Consider the following 19,354-nt stretch of genomic DNA (forward strand, 5'->3'; position numbering starts at 1 on the left):
GCACATGTACACATCCAGATTCAGAGTCCTAAGTGTGTACTCCTATGCACACAAGGCATTCATGTGTCTATAAGCAGACCCTATTGATACAGAAATACGCAATCAGCTCACATTAAGGTGTGCTAATGAGGCCTCATCCATTGAGATTAATTGGGGGGGGGGGGGTTGAGATCTTGAATCAAGCTCCCACACCTGTAAGGCTTCTTTGCATCACAGCCACAGTATGCATTTACAAAGCACAATCCCAGAATTCTTTACTATAAAGACAGTAGGCCAATATACCTCATTACTACACCATTTTGAAAAACAGCTGGGCATTACAAAAACTAAACATCACAGCTGAGACACCAGAAGCTTGCATGGCTACAATTAATGAGCCCAAACAATGTTTTTAAACCTCACAACTGAAGCCAGTCTGTTGCCATTTTCCTTTGTGCGGTATTTGCTTGATATTATACTTCTATCAAACTTTTCCGAGAAACAGTACACCTGAATTTATCTAAACTGGTCACACCATTATCTAAATGGCAAAACCATAAATATTTGCCCTGCATTGCATTAACAATGAGACCACCGGCTGCAGCAGATTAAGTAGTGCAAAACAGTCCTTGTGTTTATACTTACCAAAACCAAATCAATAGGAAGAACCACCTTGATTTTCCCTTTAAACTTTTCGTTCAGTTCTTTAACAAGAACGAGAATCACAATGCTCATAACAGAGAGCAGCAAAGCTTCCAACTGAATGGACTTGATGTTTTCAAAGATGTAGGCATAAATCTATAGTGGAAAGAAAATCAGAAGGTCAGTTGAATATCAAGGGTGTAAGTGCTCAAAGAAGCAGGTCCACAGTTTTGGAACTTATTGCTGAATACAGTGGATTGTATCTAGACATGCCTTTCAGCAAACGCAAGAGCTGCTTCCATGATATATATTCCATTTATATTCCAGGAGAATATAAACTAGTTCTTTTCTGAACTCAAAAGTCACCATCAGAACATTTATATCTGCTGTTTTCTTACACAGAATGGTAACAAAAAATGTTGACTATGTACATGCAAAAAGTTACAGAGCAAGTTATGATCCCACTGTCCTAGAAAGCCACAATGCCACAACTAAGGTCATCATGACCTAGTCTAGATTATTTCACTGGCGGACATTTGTCACAAAAACAGGGATGCAGCTTTTCCAGGCTTCATCTAAGATTGTGGGGGGGGGGGGCACATTTTGTACATGAGTCAGACATTTGGAAGGATGGGCAATGAAACCACAACCTTGACCCACATGTTGTCCTTATATAATCAAACAATGAAGATGTTATACTAGAGGGCTTGGGATTTGGCAACTAGAAAGCCATGCCTATCCAGAAATGTGCGTTGAAGACAGCATGTGGCTTTGGCTCAGCGCCCCACCAGGAGCCAAGACTGACTAGGACAAAAGACAGAAACTTGGAATGCCATGTCAGGATGTCAGCACAGTGAGCAGCACAGGCTCAGAAGCTACCCAAAGCCAGATCCAAAGAGCAGCCAGCAAGCAAAATGAAGAGCTGGACTAAATCCCACCATCAACTATTTAAATATGACATACACAAAGACTTGCAAATTTTATTTCAAACATCTGTCTTTTGTTGAACATAGGCTGTGTTTGCCAACCCATTCTGATACACTATGCTGTTAAGGCTTTATTCTGAAATAACAGGAATTGATTCGGGAACTCGCAGACAGTCATTTTTGTGGATCATCACTACCCAGTTTGGTTTTGTTAGCCATGGATTACCATGACCCATTTTGCTGTGGTGTGCTACTTGTTTTCCCATAGCAACACACATGGAGACCAAACTACTTGTCTGAAGGGCCTAGTCAGGGGCATACCCAGGGATTGGCCAGGTTGGCCCCTGCCAAGGGCAAAGGCCCAGGGAGACACAAAAATCGTGCCTCTCCACTCTGGCTCCAGGTGGCTAGGAGCTCGCCTGCCTATCAGCAGGCTCCCTGGGACACTCCCCTGTTGCTCTGGCCAGCCACATCTCTTTGCCAAGGGTGCAAGGGAGGGACAGGGGGCACAAGGGGGCTTAGGTACATCTCTGGGCCTAGTAGAACCTTGTGTCCTCCAGATGTTGTTGAACAACAGCTCCCATCACCTTTGAGTCAGCATGGTGGAACAGTATTTGTACCACCAAACATTCATGCTACATAGTAGCATTTTTCTGAGATATACTTTTCACTTCACTGCCAGTTTATTACTGGCTTAACTGGCTGTGGCAAATCTACTCCCAAGGCACAGTTCAAGAAGTTCTCCCGAACTGTACTCAGAACTCTATGGAACTGATAAATGTTACATTCCATATCTCTAGAAGGACCAATGGGATTAGATAGATAGGAAAGAATGGATATAATATGCACTGCTATAATATTAATAGTCTTGCATTTTAGTAGATGTTTATCAGACAATGAACACTAGGAATTACCAACTCAATCACTTAATCTAGCATACCATGTATTAAAGGTGCAGGCTCTGAAAGAAATTTCAGGGGCTCAATGAAACCAACCTCAAAAACTCTTCCCTAATTCAGATTTTGATCTAAGCTGGAGTAGACTGCTCCCCTCCCAAGCACTCTCCTCCATCCCCAGCCTCTCTTCAAGCACACTACCCTACTCTGGGATCTCGTGGATCAAAGCTGCTGCACTCAGTCCCTCTGGGGGGATGTAAAGAGGCCACAGGAGGAAATTTGGGGATTGAGGTGAGGAATGCATGTGGGGTGGAATCTACCCTTGGTGTGAGCCCCATCAACTTCTCCCCATGGGACCTCTTCATTAGGGTTTACTGGGGTTGGCTGAAGATATCATAAGGGCAAAGTAGGGTTGGGAGAGGCCAAGTCTCACATTCTTAAACCAATTTCAGTTTCCAAACAGTTCTCACATAAGAGGGCGTTTGAATCATTTTATTTTAAGGTTTCAAGAGTATCAGGGTAGCCAAATGGCCAATTCTCATGAGCCCTTAATCAACTTTCATTTACAGGAGTATAAAAAAATATTGGGTGACACAAGTTCATTGCCTGATCGTTATATGCACATCTAAGTGAAAGGCTGCCAAAAACCTCTGATGCACTTTTGAGATAGAACATACATTTTAAGAACCTCAATTTACCAAGATTTCTTGGAAAACGTGAATACAATTTTCTGATTAAAGTTTTCCCAAAAGACGTGCACCTTCATCCGGTGACTCCATGGCACCCATGAGGTTTTCTGGTGTCATGGAACTCTTCGCAAGCTGCATCCTCTTTGGTGATAAAACAGGGATGGCACAGAAAGAACACTCTCGGGCAGAAAATGGGACTCTCATCCACTACTGACATATAAACTTGAGAAAGTACATTGGACTGCCAGATTGCAGCCATATAATGCAATGGTGCAAAGGACAGACGTGCTGATACATCAGTAAGTTAATATGTCAGCAAGTATAACTGTAAAGGTAAACGATTAAGGCTAGAGTTCCAAACAGGCACAGCTATTAAAATACACAAATTAGTCAAAATACTAGAGTATGTTCTAGGATCAATCCAATTTTACAGGCAAGAAGTCTCTATTAAACTGCTGAAAAGTGCTTCTTTCCAACAATTGGCTGCCAAATGCAACACGAATTGGGAATAAAGTTGCTTTACAAAAACAATTCAAATCTAATACCTGGACCATTTAGTTAGGAAACTTGTTCATAAAAATTAAGAGACCCAGATTCTAAACAAGAACATTTAGTTTTGCTTTCTTATTTTCTCTCTTTTTCAGAAAACTTACCACATGGCATTCCAACCCTCAGGTGGCATCTTGCCACCCCTTGTTCTGAAAAGTAGGTTTGGAAGCCGGAGGGTTTTTTTTTAATACTCTATTTGCTGCATTCTTCAAGGATACGCAGGGAGCTGAGTACAGTTTGAGGTAGCCAGTTTGAAAAATACATGTGGCATGATCCTTCCATGTGTGGGTGAAACACCAACACACGAAGGGATCGCCAGAAGGAATAACAGAGCCCTATATATACATGGGCACTCAGAACACCAGGCCATTGTGGGAATATGCTGAACTTCATCAAGGAATACGAGCTCCAAACTTTAATGGAGTGGAGGAAGTGAGCTAAATGAGATGGGGGGAATGCACGGGGGTGGGGAGGAATGGGGATGGGAGAAGAAACTAGCCATCTTGTAACTCTGCAGTACCATAGGTACATGGATGGTAGAGGAAGAAATCTAAGAGGCTGTCATATACCAAGTCAACTACTGAATTTGGGATCTTCAGGCTGTTTGTTTCCTTACTGCAAGTTGTACAAGGGAGTTGGGGGGGGGGAGTCCCTGAAATGTAATAGTTGTACAAAAGAGCAAGTATTTTACCAGGCACAATTGATTGTGCTAGGGTGAAAAATGCTATAGCTGCCAAAATTCCAATTCTACACCCCTGTGAAAAATACAGAACTCCCCCCTTTCCTTCCATCCTCACATAGTTATCACTTCAGGCCCATCTTGTAATGGGGAGCCAAGCAATAGCCAGCAGGAATTCCCTATCTGAGATCACACATCTACTACAAAATTCCGAGTAATAATTGACATTGTTAATAATGCCAATAAAATTAATTTTTTAAAACCCCAGTACTGAAGGCAGAGTTAGTGGAGAGGAGATAGCCATGTCAGGAGCTTGTCCTATTCTCGAGTAGTACCCTGGCAGAGACACATGCCTGACTGGCATGTTCTCTCCCTCCTGGTCGTTCGTTCGGGAGCTTCAAAAACTTCCTTCAGCTGAAACATCACAGCGACCGATGCCAACAGACACCGGCACACTTAGGGATCCGCAGAGTGTACACAGTTTGCTTAACAGTCCTCAGCAACTCAGTATTTTGGCTAATCTACTTTATTTACATATAAACGCACACGAAGCACTGCAACATGGCTCCCCCTCCCTCTAGCATCAGACAGAAAAGAGAAAAAACAAAGGACAATAGTCCCACTTCACGGAACACAGTAGCACAAACATCCTGTCTCCGTCACTTCCCACTCTGTGGAGTCAAAACATACACCATCATGTGACAGATAACAATCCCATGACTGCAATCATGGAACAGGAATTCTAAAAAGCCATACCATCAGGCAGAGTGAGGTTGCAGTCTTAGGTGGCAGATTTGGGGGGACAGGGCAATAGTGGCAGCCCTCAGCTGCTCTTCTGAAGGTGCCCACCTGTTCCCCTCTGTTGAAGAACCCCTTATTGCCCTCAGATGCTTGGAAGGAAACTGTTCTATCCTCAATGTCGAATTAAGTGTTAACTGCTAGTTAAGTTGGCCCCTGTGCATGCAGTGCAGCTGGTCTTGTCCTCAGACAGAAAATTGCCTTGGTCTGGTGGTATTGTGTGGGTTCTCCCAGCCTACATACTGTTCCTTTCTGCTAACTTATGAAGTACCTTAACTAGTGAGAGGGTCATACTTCAGTGGAAAACACATGCGTTGCTTGAGGAAGGTCTTTGTTTCAGTTCCTGGCAACTACAGGGAAGACTAGGAAATATTTCTGTCTGAAATTCCTGGAGAGATGCTGTCAATCAGCACAGATAATACTAACTTGCCATGTGGCAGCTTCTTATGTTCTCCCAGTTTCATCCAACAGTGAATGCGGCATACGATGCCCTGGGAGAGGCATCACTTGTGCAGCAGGCTAAATGTGTGGTTAGAGGAGCAGAAGGGCAGAACTTTTTGCGTGGCTCTCTACCCATGTGGGAGCAACCACAGAAGAGGTGGCAACCACACTGAGCATTTATAACAAGTCTTATATTTAGGGAAACCTTGATTGGACAAAATTCTGGCTTCATATAAATTGCAAGCTGTAACGCTTTTGTGATAATTATGTATCTCATGGGATCCTCAAAGTAGGTTGGTTCTCTCATTTGCTCATACTGAATTATGATCTCATTCTATAAAAGAAAATGTTTCATTGGCTTGTTTCCTTATGACTCTCTTACTCCACTTTATTAGCAGACTGGACTCCTGCATTGCTCCACTCACCCCTGCCCTGGGTGTCGAAGCCAAAAAAAGAGAGAACTGAGTAAGTTGAGGTTGTGAAAAAGAATATAAAATGAGGAAGAATTAGGCAACAGGCTAAACTTACAAAGGTAAACGTTTTAAAAGAAAAAAACAAAACAGACCAATGAAGTGGCTGCCAAATTTGCCTTTTGCAGTGCAGTTGTGCCTGCTGAGCAGTGCACAATTACTTAATTCTATTTTTTTTCATATAAAACTACTACCATGGCAACACAAATGATCAAAGTTATTGCATGGTGACACTGGCCCCTCTTCAAAGCAACCCATGTGTGGAGACATGCACATGGATTTTTTGTCTAATTTTTAAACAGCCCCTTTAAGAGGGAGGGATCTTCTCTAATAAAAATTAAGCCACCATTTTAAACAAAGATGTCAAATATAATGCTCCGTAATATGTCAGTGTGGTTTTTAAATGTTATGTTTGGAGGGGGAATGCAAGGTGCATTGACTGTTTTTGAATCTTTTTGCAAACTTAAAAAAGAATCAACTAGGATGCAGCGGTTTGCAAATTGCATTCTGGCAAACTTGTTGGGGTTCCTCAGCGAGAACATCAGGAATGGTGCTTTGCTTCTCCAAATTATAGCTTGTCCATCACTACTCATTTTCTCCTGCAATGTTGGGTGTGCTATTGGTCAAATTCTTGGTTCAAGTGAGGCTTAAGATGGTGTTGCATGCAAACCGTGCGTGCAACACATAATATTCCCGTGTTGCCTGGTGGATACGTTAATGTGGAAATGACTCCCCAAATGTAAAGTATATGAAAACCATTGGATGAATGTGGAAAAATCACTATCTATCTGCAACCGTTCTAGCAAATAACATAAGTCTGAAGAAGAAGGAAAAGAAGAGAGGAGCTGCTGTCAAATAGAGAGCCTGGGTCGATTGCTATAGAGTCTCGATTTTCTATAATATAGAAAATTAGCAGATGACATAAAACAAGGAGGCTGAAAGTATTAGGAGCCAATGGCACTCACAAGAAATGTTAGAATACAGGCAAGTCTGGGTTAGAGAGATGAAGGAATGTGGGGCAATACATACATATCATTTTTAGCATATCATGCAATCTAGGGTTCCTTGGCTGCTGCATTTAAATATCAGTATCAACCGCCAGATGGCATTGCCTATTTCCTTGTAATTTATATGGAAGGAATGGTTTACAGGTGATAAAGGTTTACAGTACACTGAAGTAAGTTAATATGCAATTAATAATATTAAGAGAGAACAATGTATTAGTAAAACATTACTGGGTCTTGAGATCATGCTTTCTATGTATCTGTTTGGAGTACTAATGAAGACCATTTTAAGGCTGCAATTCTATACAGTATATTCTTACTTAGGTATAAGTGCCATTGAACTCAACATTTTTATGCTAAGATGTTTTTACCCTGCCATAGGCCACAGAATTTAACTTACTGTCAAAAGCCCAGACAAACTGGACAGACCTATCTTTTAGATAAACAAGGCCTTTATCTTTTAGAAGCTATTGATGCTGATGCCTGAAAAATTTGACAATACGATAGCCACCACAAGAAAGGCTCTCTTTCAAGCAGCTACCCACCTAACTTCCAAAAGTTGAAGCACCCAGAGAAGGGCCGTAGATGAAAATCATAACTAGAGGGTAGTTTAATATGGGAACAGCTTGTTCTCCAGATTCTCTGTCCCTGGACCAGTCAAAGTACATCAAGTGCACCACAACAGCACTTCACACTAGTCACATTACAGGTTGTGTAAGGAGGTTGGGAATTAATTGCTGAATAACCATGATATACTTGCCCCACCACCCCAGTCAGTCACAGGTAGTAAAGATGGGAAAGGACAAGAAAGAGAGGGAGATACAACTGGATTGGTTCTGAAAAGTGAAGGACAATGGAGTTTCCAGAGCCAGAGTTGCAGTTGGACTACGGGAGATTGTAGGAAAGTAACTGCATTTCAGTCTAACATACCCCACAATATTGTTTTGAGGATTAAAATGGGGTAATTGCATGCATTTATTTATAGACTGAGACACAGCAATAAAAAACTAACTTTAAAGGACCGTTTAAAAAAACAGTATTAAACAATTCTAGCACTGGGTATCATTAAATGCAGCCAAGTCCCTCATTTTCTCAGTTCAGATTGAAGCTGATTCGAACCAAAACACATCAAAATGAGGTATTTGCTAACGAAGAACAGGATAAATTCAGGACAGATATGAACTGTGGCTAACATCATGTGTACACCACTTCCCAAACCAGTGGCGAGAATGCACTGGATGCAATGGGATTGTGTACATAGCCTATGTCAGAAGATGTTAAAAGCTTGTGAAAGTAAAAAGATCTTTGCTTAGCACTAAAATACATGAGTATATGGACGAGGCATGAGTCCGATAGGAGGGTGTATTCCACAAACAAGGCACCACAACAACAAAAAAGCCCTCTTTCTCATCACTGCTGGCTTCATCTCAAATGCCAGGATACAGAGATGGTAGCTGTGCATGGATGGATTGATGGAGGGAGATGTAGCCTTAGGTACTCAACTCCCAAGTCACATTGAGGTTTCAAAGGTAAGCTAAGCACCAGCACTTTGAATTGTGCTTGGAAATGGACTGGGGACCAGTGGAGCTACTTAAGCACTGGAAATATGTCTCTGGCAGCTCTGCAGGTACATTACGTGCAGTCTTCAAAGGCTGCCCCACATATAATGCATTGCAGCAGTCTAGCCTGGAGGTTATCAGTACAAGGATAACCATGGACAGGCTCTCTGTATCTGGGAAGGGTCTCAGTGGGTGAAAGGCACTTTGTCCCACAGACGACATTGGGGCCTATGATAGCAAAGCAGATTTGATAAGGATCCCCAGACTGTGTACCTGCTGCTCCTTTGATGGGAATGACCTGCATCCAGAGTTGGATTTAGATATACATTGGATTTAGATATACAAGTTGGATATACATAGACCCAAACCCCACCAGGACACCACAGTGCCTAGGCCTGGGCCTGCATCTTGAGCGAAAATGCAAACTGTGAGCAACACGGCCGAGCCAATTTTCAAGAATGAACTTACATAAAAGAACCCCAGGGGTCCCGATATATACGGCATTTTCATTCCCAAGAGGTACTTGACTTGTGAAGTTACGACGTGCGTAGCTGCTCCCGTCGTCATTGCGCTTATCACCGGCTCCGTGAGCAAGAAGGTGGCACTGCCCAAGTGCAGCACAAACATTGCTACCTGAGAAACCAAAGATATATTAACAGCGATTACATGTGAATATGGGTACCAAGGCTAATGTAAGGAAAAGATATGCCCACCCTTTTAACATAAAAGGGACAAGATAACACCACGAGCTAATCAAACAGTGAGGGTTTTTTTTAATTATGCATTGCATACCATGAATAAACTTTCGACACATGTCCACTTTCATACATTCATTATATGTTATCTCTCCCCTATCACTGGTTTACCAGGCTCTGGGTTAAGATTAGCTATAATAACAGCTGGCTCTGCCAATGTGTATTTAGTACGGTGACTTTTCTGAAGCATTGGCTCGAATGTTGTTGTTTATCAGTTACTCCAATATATAGGCACAATAAGCTCTGCAGGGCTTGCGGGGGGGGATTAAGCCACGAAAGTCTGGCTGAAGCTACTTTTAAAAAACCATTCCATTCATACCGTTCTCTGTACAGTGTCTGACAGATTTAAAGTCACAAATGGCCAGGATTTTAGGCCCCACAGGTTTAAGTGGAAGGAGCTATGCCTCTCAACCACGTTTCTATTCCTTTGAGATATACACCGCCTGGCCTAAGCAGACAGAACTAAACAGGCAAAATAAAGTTGTTATGTCCTCAGCTTTGTACTGACACCAAAATCTTTGATGGCTATCTGAGGGCAGTCTTCTGTTTCCCCTATTATATGCAGCTTTGTACCCATTATTTGGTTTGAGAACTGTATCACAAAATTCAAAGACTAGCTGTGTTTTGGTTTGTGTTGGTTTAAGAAGTGTGCATTGCAAACTGTCTCCTGCCCACTTCTTAATCTGTGACTCTCCTCTTATTCCATAGCTGCTAATGTTTCTCAGGTGTCTTTGGTGAGAAACTTTGTAAAACTTTTCAGAAAATCAATGCATACAATGTCAACTGGATCACCTATATCTATCTGTTTGTTGACACTTTCAAATAACTTCCAGAGTCCTGGATACTCCTTCAGATATATAACTCCCTGCACAAAGGAAACTAAATCAGGAATATGGGTTCTAGCCAAGCCTCATTCCTGATATGCCTGTTCTCTGTATGTAACCATGCCAGTTCCCACAGGGAGTATTCCATAATGAAAACCCTCAAAAGCAGTCAGGTGCAATGAAACATGGTTATTGTCTCATCTACTGTTTTGTCATAAGTAGGCTGTAGGCCCTGCTAAGGAACAACCTCATATGGTGTGAAACTAAGCAGGATATTGACACCCATGTTCCCAAAACGGCTTTGTGAAATAAAGTTAAGTTGATACCTTGACAGGGGGTTGAGCTCAGACCAGGTCCATAATGGAGCCAGAGGGCAAAACTCAGGTTTTTCAGAAGGGCTCAGCAGTATGAAGTCAATAGCTCAAGGTTTTTGAGTGGAACTTTGGGCGAAAGACGTCTATTCATATAAAAGTGTGTTGCTGGAGAAAAGAAAAATGGCTAAACAGATGAAAACCACCCTTTCCTTTGTTTGTTTTTTGACCATGCCTACAAAGAAACAAGAAACAGCCATCTCTTTTCCTGAGGGAATGGCAACTCCAACTGGAGAAGCCCTCCTAGGAGATGTGGAGTGTTGTTATGGAAACCATGAACCTGTTTTCTAGCCACCATCTGGTTTGTATGGTTAAACTTGACCCACTGGGCCTCTCCAGTTTTCTATTTCCTTAGTAGGTACACCTGTGCCCCTTTCACATACTGACAGCACCAGAGAGCAAACATGAATCCGCTGGCACTCCCAAAAAATACAATGAAGTTCAAGAACACTGTGACACTGAATCATAAAAATATCTTTGCCACAGTCACTGGTTTACTTCAATGGCCAAGGCAAGAAACCAACTCTCAAAGGCATTCCTAACTGAAACCATCACCAGGATGATACAATTTGTGCAATTTATGCAATTTATGGTAGGGACATTGATGCTGTTTTCTGATCACAGCCAGGATATCCTGAAGAATAAACACTTCCAATGTCTATTATTTAGAGTATAACGGCTAATTGGATTTTCAATTTTATTGAACTATTAGCCTGAACAACATATCCTGCTGCAAATAGCTTCAGAGAACGTATGCTGAATAAAGACAAACTTGCTTTTACTAGCCCAGTCTTTTTGCCTTACATTGACTGTGCTGAACGTGCATTATTTTGCCGTTCTTTAACTGTGACAAAGACTTTTAAAAAACATTTCTATCTGTGTTCTTAAATTTGCTCTGCAGTTAATTACTTGTTGCGCTGCAATCTAGATAACATTTTGTATCCCAAGTCATTCAGCACCGTCAACAAAGTGTTGCTCCTGACCTACTTTTACTTATTTCAGTTACAGTTTCACTATTCTAGTGACTGGAACAAAACTTGTGTCTATTTTCAGTGTCCTGTACTGACTACAAGTCCCAGCCCATAACTTTCATAACTGTAAAAATAATCAAAGTTTAAATGTTAAAACTAGGGCTGATTTGAATGCTTCAAAAACATGGATTAATGCTTTCATTTTTTTGTGTGTAACACATGAAAAGGCAACCCATACATTTCTTCCAGAGACCAACATGTGGGCTCATGTAATTCTCTATGGGGGAGCTATGGAAGCGGTTTACACAAGAAACAGTTTCTACACTGGAAACCATCCCCTTCCCCACATACTGCAGCTAATAGTGGAAGGAATATTCCAAATGAGAGAACAGTGCAGGTAGATCTCAAAATGCAGGATGAAATGTGTATACAAACAGACCCTCTTTGACCAAGAAGACAGAGGGACATAAAGACATGCACATTTAATTCTGCATTTTGAGATCCAAAGGTGACAGTCCTCTGTCTTTACAAGCATGCCATATTTATCAAGGAGACGCATATAACTAGATACAGTTGGTCTTTATTGCAGTTGATTTTAACATGCCATTGTAGCAATGGTAGGCAGAAACCTTCCACACGCTGGCGTTCCTGAATATGTGGGGCAATCAGCAAGACCACAGCCTAGCCAGGATTGTATAGAGACAAACATATCGAAGGAGAGTGCAATGAGGGATACATCCCATAACATGATAAATGGGTGCGCACAAAAGTATAATTATATTCATCAGTGGAGCCACTGGCCACAATCCAACACAATAGTTGCCAAAGCCCCTTGGAATTAAGCATGGTTAACTCTGTTGAACTCCAGGCATCTCGCAGCAATATGTAGCCAAAGGTGAAACCACTTTAGCACGGCTACAGCCACAAAAAGGGAAAGATTGTGAAATAAAAAGGAACAAGTCCAAGGACAAATGGACATGGGAAACGCACAATGTCCTTCCAACATCAGCAGTGTGAAATAGAAATGATTTGTTAAGATGAATATCTGGCCAAGAGCCATCCTGAAAAGGAAAGGGCAGGGCTAATTATTCGAAAATATGCTATATTCTACTAGGGCGTCACTCACTTTGACAAGCCTGTTCAATAACATTGGTCTTTGAATGGCCTGAGATATGCTCTTAAATTGACACTACTTAATGAGGGTCAGGAGATAAGACAGAAGTCACATCTTGGACATTACTGTTATCTGGGTGGAGACGATTTTGGCTATGTTAAATGATGCACAGAACTGCATCAGTCTGTATTATGAGAACTCTCTTTCCAGCAGCAAGTTCCTTTAAATATATTTAAAGGAATGCAATTGGATCAGTCGGAAGGAATCAACTTTACTAGTTAATGTTTATACCATAATAATGTTTCATAGTTTTAAGGAGTCACAAGACACTTGTCTGATTTTGCTGCATCAGGCTAGCATGGCCATCTCTCTGGAAGTGGAGTAGGAATGTGGTACTAGTGGGTGGGTGGGTGTTTTCTTGTGCCATTTGCCCAAACTAGGGACATTTATGATACCTGTATGTTTTGCCAAGCAAGTCAGACAAGAACTTTGCAAGGGTTTCATTGATCTCCTGCATTCCAAACAGTTTGGCCCTTGGAGAGGACGTTTTCCAATGTCAGATTAAAACAAACAAACAAACAAGAACTGGTAGGCAAATTCATTATTTTGTTGGGGGTGGAGGTCTTAAAGGAAAAAGCAAAGTAGTGGAAAGGCAGAACAATGTCCAGAGTTGGAGGCTAGCAATTAAACATAGAAAAGGTTATTTACCTATTTACTGTCTTTTGTGGAAAGAAGCCTAAAGTGGAGCACTAACTAATGGAGACAACACAAGGAACTGAAGAATGGAGTGCACTAGCAACTTAAGGTACAAATCACACAAAACTAAACATGCTAAAGATATAGCCCAGGCATAGGCAAATTCGGCCCTCCATATTATTTGGGACTACAACTCCCATCATCCCTGACCACTGTCCCAAAACATCTGGTGGGCCGAGTTTACCTATGCCTGATATAGCCAATTCATAATGGAACGTTCTGCTGGGTAGGGGAAGGTTAGGGTCAGGGTGTCACCTTCATTTGATTTGCTGTGATTTAATGTGAATTGCCTGGAGCTGGTGGAGAAAAAAGAGGTGGGGGGAAGGGGGAGAAAATATGACAAAAAATATTAAAAAGTGAAATCCTGCCTCTGTTGAAAAACCGAATAAAACAAAGCTTTGAAGAGGAAAGACACAAGATTTTCCACAGTTCAGTAGCTATTGTGTGTTGGTTCAAAAGCATTCCTTACCTCTCCATTAGATAAATAGTGATTACAATAGAATAGCCTGATTAGCTTTTGTTGCCATGCTAAAGGAGAACAAAAGATGTTTTCTTTCTGATAGTGTCCATTGGCAACTAATAACAAGATCTGTCAAGCATATGACTGTTTACAAAAGACAGCATCGAAAAGTATTTTTTTAAAAAAAGTTACATGATTGTAACATAACTCAGGGGCAAATGTATATGCCATGGGTCCTGACAACCACATAATACAACATCAATTGCAAGAATCCAACATGCAGTTCATCAGGCATGGGATGCATGCCCATCACTCTTGTCACACGTGCAAATGCCCTGAATCATGAACTCTCTCCTGTGTACATGTAACAAAACAGACACATGTGCAATTGGGACTTAGGTCTCAAATAACTGAAAGCCCACATTCTTCCCTACAGATGCTCTTTGAGTGTTAAGGGCAGCAGCTGGAGCCATGTTGGTAGTTCCACTGTCCTCAGAAATTCAGAGGGTAGTGGCCCAGGAAAGGGCACTCTCTGTGGCAGCCCTTCAGTTGTCAAACTTCCTCCTTACACAGCTGTGCTTGGCACCTTCTTTATACAGCTTTTGTCATATGCGTATCATCACCCTGGTCTTGGACACCTGAAATATATATTTCTAGTGACTGTAATTTGTTTTAATATGTTTTTAATAGTTTTTAATGGTAGGCCAACATTTCGGGGGGGGGGCACCGAGTTGGAGGAGGCTACACTATGGTCTTAAATGTCTGGGGTACACCAATATCCAGTTTCCACAATGACAAGAAAACTAAGGCATGTACCTCACCACAGAAATGCCCCAAAGCATGCAGTAACATAAGCATCATATAATAAGGGTACATTTACAGCAATGTACCTGAGTGCAATAACTGACTGATGGTAAGGAATTCTGAATACTCTAGTTAATAGCTGATTCTCAGTATAGGCCATATTTCAGTTCAAATTCAGTTTTGTGGATTCAGCTATTAGCCATAACAACAACAGTCTACAATGACAATGAACACTGGTTTGGCACATGCTCCAAAAGATAGCACTTGACAAAGCACGCATAAGCTTTGGCCAAAGCAAAAGCTAGAGAGGTTATTTTACGAGTAGCAGCCATATTCCAAATGGCAAGAAGGAAATCTGTCTTTGGGAGTTTTGCCAGGTATCATTTAAAAATATAAATCAAAATAAGTGTATCCACTGGGCACTGAAACAACAAAAGAAATACTGATTTGAAAAAACCAAACACCTCAATTTGGATGTTTCCACAGACAAAAAAAAAAGCAAATTATTATGATGATGATGATTATATGGAATTGCATGCAGCACTTAGATATCTACCCACTAATACAGAAGCAGTCATTAACTGAAATGTGATCGCAATAAAGAATTTTGTTTGCAGTTCCCTCCACTTCTTTTTTAAAAAATCGTTTTACGTAATTCCTATGCACAAAATACCATATACAATCATTCCATCTATGGGCTCCTTATAAATTTTGAACAGTTAAAGGTACGTCTCATAAACAAATACATTATAAAGAGTACATGCATAATAGGGGAAAAAAATAAGATATCACATTTTTTCATCTCCGCCAAGCTAAGCAGTTGGCTCCTTACCTCTCTCGCCCTGACCTAGCCACTGTGATCCACGCGACGGTCACCTCCAGACTGGATTATTGTAACTCGCTCTACGTGGGGCTGCCCTTGAGACTGACCCAGAAACTCCAACGGGTGCAGAATGCCGCAGCGAGACTCCTTACGGGGTCTTCGCTTAGAGATCACATTCATCCGGTGCTATACAAGCTGCACTGGCTCCCGGTGGAGTACAGGATCAGGTTTAAGGTGCTGGTTTTAACCTTCAAAGCCCTATACGGCCTAGGGCCCTCGTACCTACGGGACCGCCTCTCCTGGTATGCCCCACAGAGGAACTTACGGTCTTCAAATAAAAACACCTTGAAGGTCCCAAGCCACAGAGAGGTTAGGCTGGCCTCAACCAGAGCCAGGGCTTTTTCGGCTGCGGCTCCAACCTGGTGGAACGCTCTGTCACAAGAGACAAGGGCCCTGCAGGACTTGACATCTTTCCGCAGGGCCTGCAAGACAGAGCTGTTCCACCTGGCCTTTTGTTAGGGCGCAGCCTGACTCCCTCCTTTGGCAATCTTTTCAAGACTTTAGCTTATGGTTGCCATTAATTTTGTTTTTAACTCATTTTTATAATGTTTTATAATGTTGTATTGTTTTAGTGTTGTTAGCCGCCCTGAGCCCGGCTTCGGCTGGGGAGGGCGGGATATAAATAAAATTTATTATTATTATTATTATCTTTCCTTATTATTACTTTTCACTTGTATTACAGTAGCATGAGGTTTGCTCCAATCCCAGCTACCTCAAGTTCTTTTCTTCTGTATTGCACTACCAGCCTCCAATCTTTTGGCCTTTCTTTATTATCCCTTATTACAAATAGATGTATAGCTGCCCAGTGAGAGTAATGTCTTGCATCTTATGAAGTCCACAAAAGCTTACACCTTAATAAATGTGTTACACTTTAAAGTGTCACAAGTTCCCATGGCTATTACAGACTGTAAGTCTTTTTGAAGATCTTACAAGCTGAAAAAGCAGGAGACAAATGTTTCCAATAGATAAATTAATAAAATACAGTCTGCCCTCTGCCAAAATTCTGCAAAGCAGAACAGGGTGGTTCCATCTATCCATTGCCACTGGACTTTCAGTTTGCCCCTTTTAAAAATTAGTTGCCGCTGGTGTTCCAGGGCATGCTCTCAGTTTGCATGCAGCCTGTTGGGCATATCAGCTGTGCTATGTAAACTGAGAGTGCCAACATGAACATACCTGGGACTCCGCTTAAAGTGCATTAATAATCAGATTTAAAAGAGTGGTGGAACCAGCTTTCTTGGTTTAACCTGAAAAGCGGCAGGTAAACTTAGACGGGTATGTTGAAGCCAGAGCAAGCGATGTCATGTAACTTTGCACCAAACCTGCCAGCAGCTTTCTTAAGGATAAGGAAACAATTGCCTGTGCTACATGAAACTCCAGCTTCCTCTCTGGCCCAGATCAACTTCATTTGCAAGCTGAAAACAGTCACAGTGGAACTGCTTGCCATATGACTAGATGCTGGGAGATGCAAGAGAAGGGATGCTGGGAAATGGTCACTTGAAGACTAGTTCCAATGTTGTTATGCCATGTACACCATTGTCCCCCAAATGGCTTCTTTATAAGGATTCATCATGTAGGATGGGGAGCCCGTGGTCCTCCAGAAGTTGCTGGACTCCAACTCCCATCAGTCCCAGCCAGCATGGACAATGATCCAAGATGGTGGGAACTGTAGTCCAGGAACATCTGGAGGGCTACGTTAGCCACCCCTGATGGAAGCGACTATAACATTTACGTGTCAATTAGCATGTGATTTGGCCCACCCACAGGCCCATGAAAGTAGGCCTAAACACATGGTAAGCCACTCATTTTTCAGCAGACTCCCATCTTGATTTGGCAGAATTAGCTCCCAGTTTTTATTTCATGGAGCAGATAGGAACCCTGGTGGATAAAAGGGAACATTTCCCCTTATAGATAGGTAGCCGTGTTGGTCTGCCATAGTCAAAACAAAACAAATTCCTTCCAGTAGCACCTTAAAGACCAACTAAGTCAGTTCTTGGTATGAGCTTTCGTGTGCATGCACAAGTTCCCATGTGTATCTGAAGAAGTGTGTGTATCTGAAGAAGTGTGCATGCACACGAAAGCTCATACCAAGAACTGACTTAGTTGGTCTTTAAGGTGCTACTGGAAGGAATTTGTTTTATTTCCCCTTATATTCAGTAAGCAGCAGCTTAGCTGAAATACTGATCATGTTTTACATAAACCTCAGCATGTTATGAAATGTATATTTCATTTTTAAAGATCGTGTACAACTGGCAGCTCCCTCTGATCTTGCTTTTGAGGCATCAACACTACAGCAGTGGGGTGTCTTCCATGCTACTTAGGCCACATCAAACTCCAGAGCATATGGGAGGACTCCATGCTATGGCTCCATCACAATCGAGTTTTGCTTCTTCTAGGGGCTCTGGATGCATTATGGTTTACTGCTAATCTGATTTTCTATATGTATTGGCTATTAAGGGATACCTACTTGAATGAGTCCTCCTAATAATGAAACTGCTGCAGCAACTCCAATCCTCTGCATCTCAAACTCAGATAATCCCAAGAACGTGGAGTTATTGTTTGCTGTGAAGTTGCTGCTCATGGGAGGAACAAGACGCTCGACAGCATTAGCTGATATCAAGGAGGTCAAAGCAAAGGTTCCTGCAAAAGAAGAGACAGTTCAGTTTCTGTTCGGTAGAGTTCCAGTTTGTTTTGCACTGTGCTTAAAACGAAGAAAGCGCTATTGAAATCTATTGACTGGGTGCAGACTAAGTCATATTTCAAGCAGAAACCAATGAGTCAAGTAAGTCATGACGAACTATGGACGTAGCCAAGGGGGGTGGGGGCAGCTGCCCACCCTAGATCAAGTAAAACAACAGAAATACTTAACTAACTGAACAACCATGGCATTTCTGCCCCCCCCCACGCCTGCCCCCCTAACAAAAATTGTGGCTATGCCCATGTGACGAACTTAAGTATTATTGATTTTCAATGGGATTAAATTGTGAACAACTTAGCTGGGATCCAAACCTATGAGTGTTGTGTCCAAATGATTGTGCTTAAAATGTGCTGAAAGTTGCCTTGCTGGCTCTGTATTCAGATAGTCCAACTACATGTCTGTTCTCCATGTGTTGTTTTCTGCACACACCAATTTTAGGCATCACCTCTTACCAGGAAAATGTATTTCTCTATTATTCGCTCATCTGGGGCACAGCGGCTGGTCCTGGGAGGCCACCATCTTCCTGTGTAGTCAGGGGAGGGGGACTGCTACCTGGTGCCACCCACCTCTGGTCATGCTGGACCTTCCAGTTGAGGTGAGTCTTACCCGCAAGGTCAATTGGGGCAGAGGCATGGGGGCTGTGCCCTGCCTGTTCCTGGTGTATTTAAGAGGGCTGCCAAGCACAGGCCACCCTCTTTGCTGACCGCAGTGGGATTTTCCACCCATCTAGTCTGTTGGGGGTCTGCCTAGTGGGGGAGCGGGAAAGTTAGAGTATGGACCTTGCTATATTCAGGGCCAGGAAGGAATTTTCTCCTGCAAGCTGGCTTGCCAGTTTTCACCTACCTCATAGCAACTGTCACAACTTTGGTGGATAAGGATTTGGGCTGGATACTGAGTGGTGCAGATACCCTGTTAAAGGGGTGCAGGAGGGATGAGATTGTCCAGGAGTCCACATAGGGACTGATGGTCCAATACACCTCTCCCAATGGCGGGCTGTGCAGGGTTGTGGCACTCGATCCATGTTGGGGGATGACTCCCCAGCACAGGGTCGACCCCACTGAGTTCTTATCAGGCAGCATGTGAGCTGTC

General features: G+C 42.3%; 1 protein-coding gene across 5 annotated transcripts in view; it reads right to left on the reverse strand.

Annotated features, from left to right (window-relative positions):
- SLC26A7 (solute carrier family 26 member 7) overlaps positions 1-19,354 on the reverse strand; it is an 86,357-nt gene that overhangs the window by 40,164 nt on the left and 26,839 nt on the right. For all 5 annotated transcript variants that reach the window (XM_081874303.1, XM_081874300.1, XM_081874301.1 and 2 more), the window contains 3 exons: positions 18,031-18,207; positions 9,101-9,261; positions 625-777 (listed from right to left, as the gene is read on the reverse strand). In XM_081874303.1, coding sequence (XP_081730429.1) covers positions 625-777; positions 9,101-9,261; positions 18,031-18,207 — 491 coding nt within the window. The remainder of the gene's footprint in view (positions 1-624; positions 778-9,100; positions 9,262-18,030; positions 18,208-19,354) is intronic.

This window comes from Podarcis erhardii (genome assembly GCF_964252035.2).
Source record: "Podarcis erhardii genome assembly, chromosome: 8".
In the NCBI taxonomy this organism is placed as follows: Eukaryota; Metazoa; Chordata; class Lepidosauria; order Squamata; family Lacertidae; genus Podarcis; species Podarcis erhardii.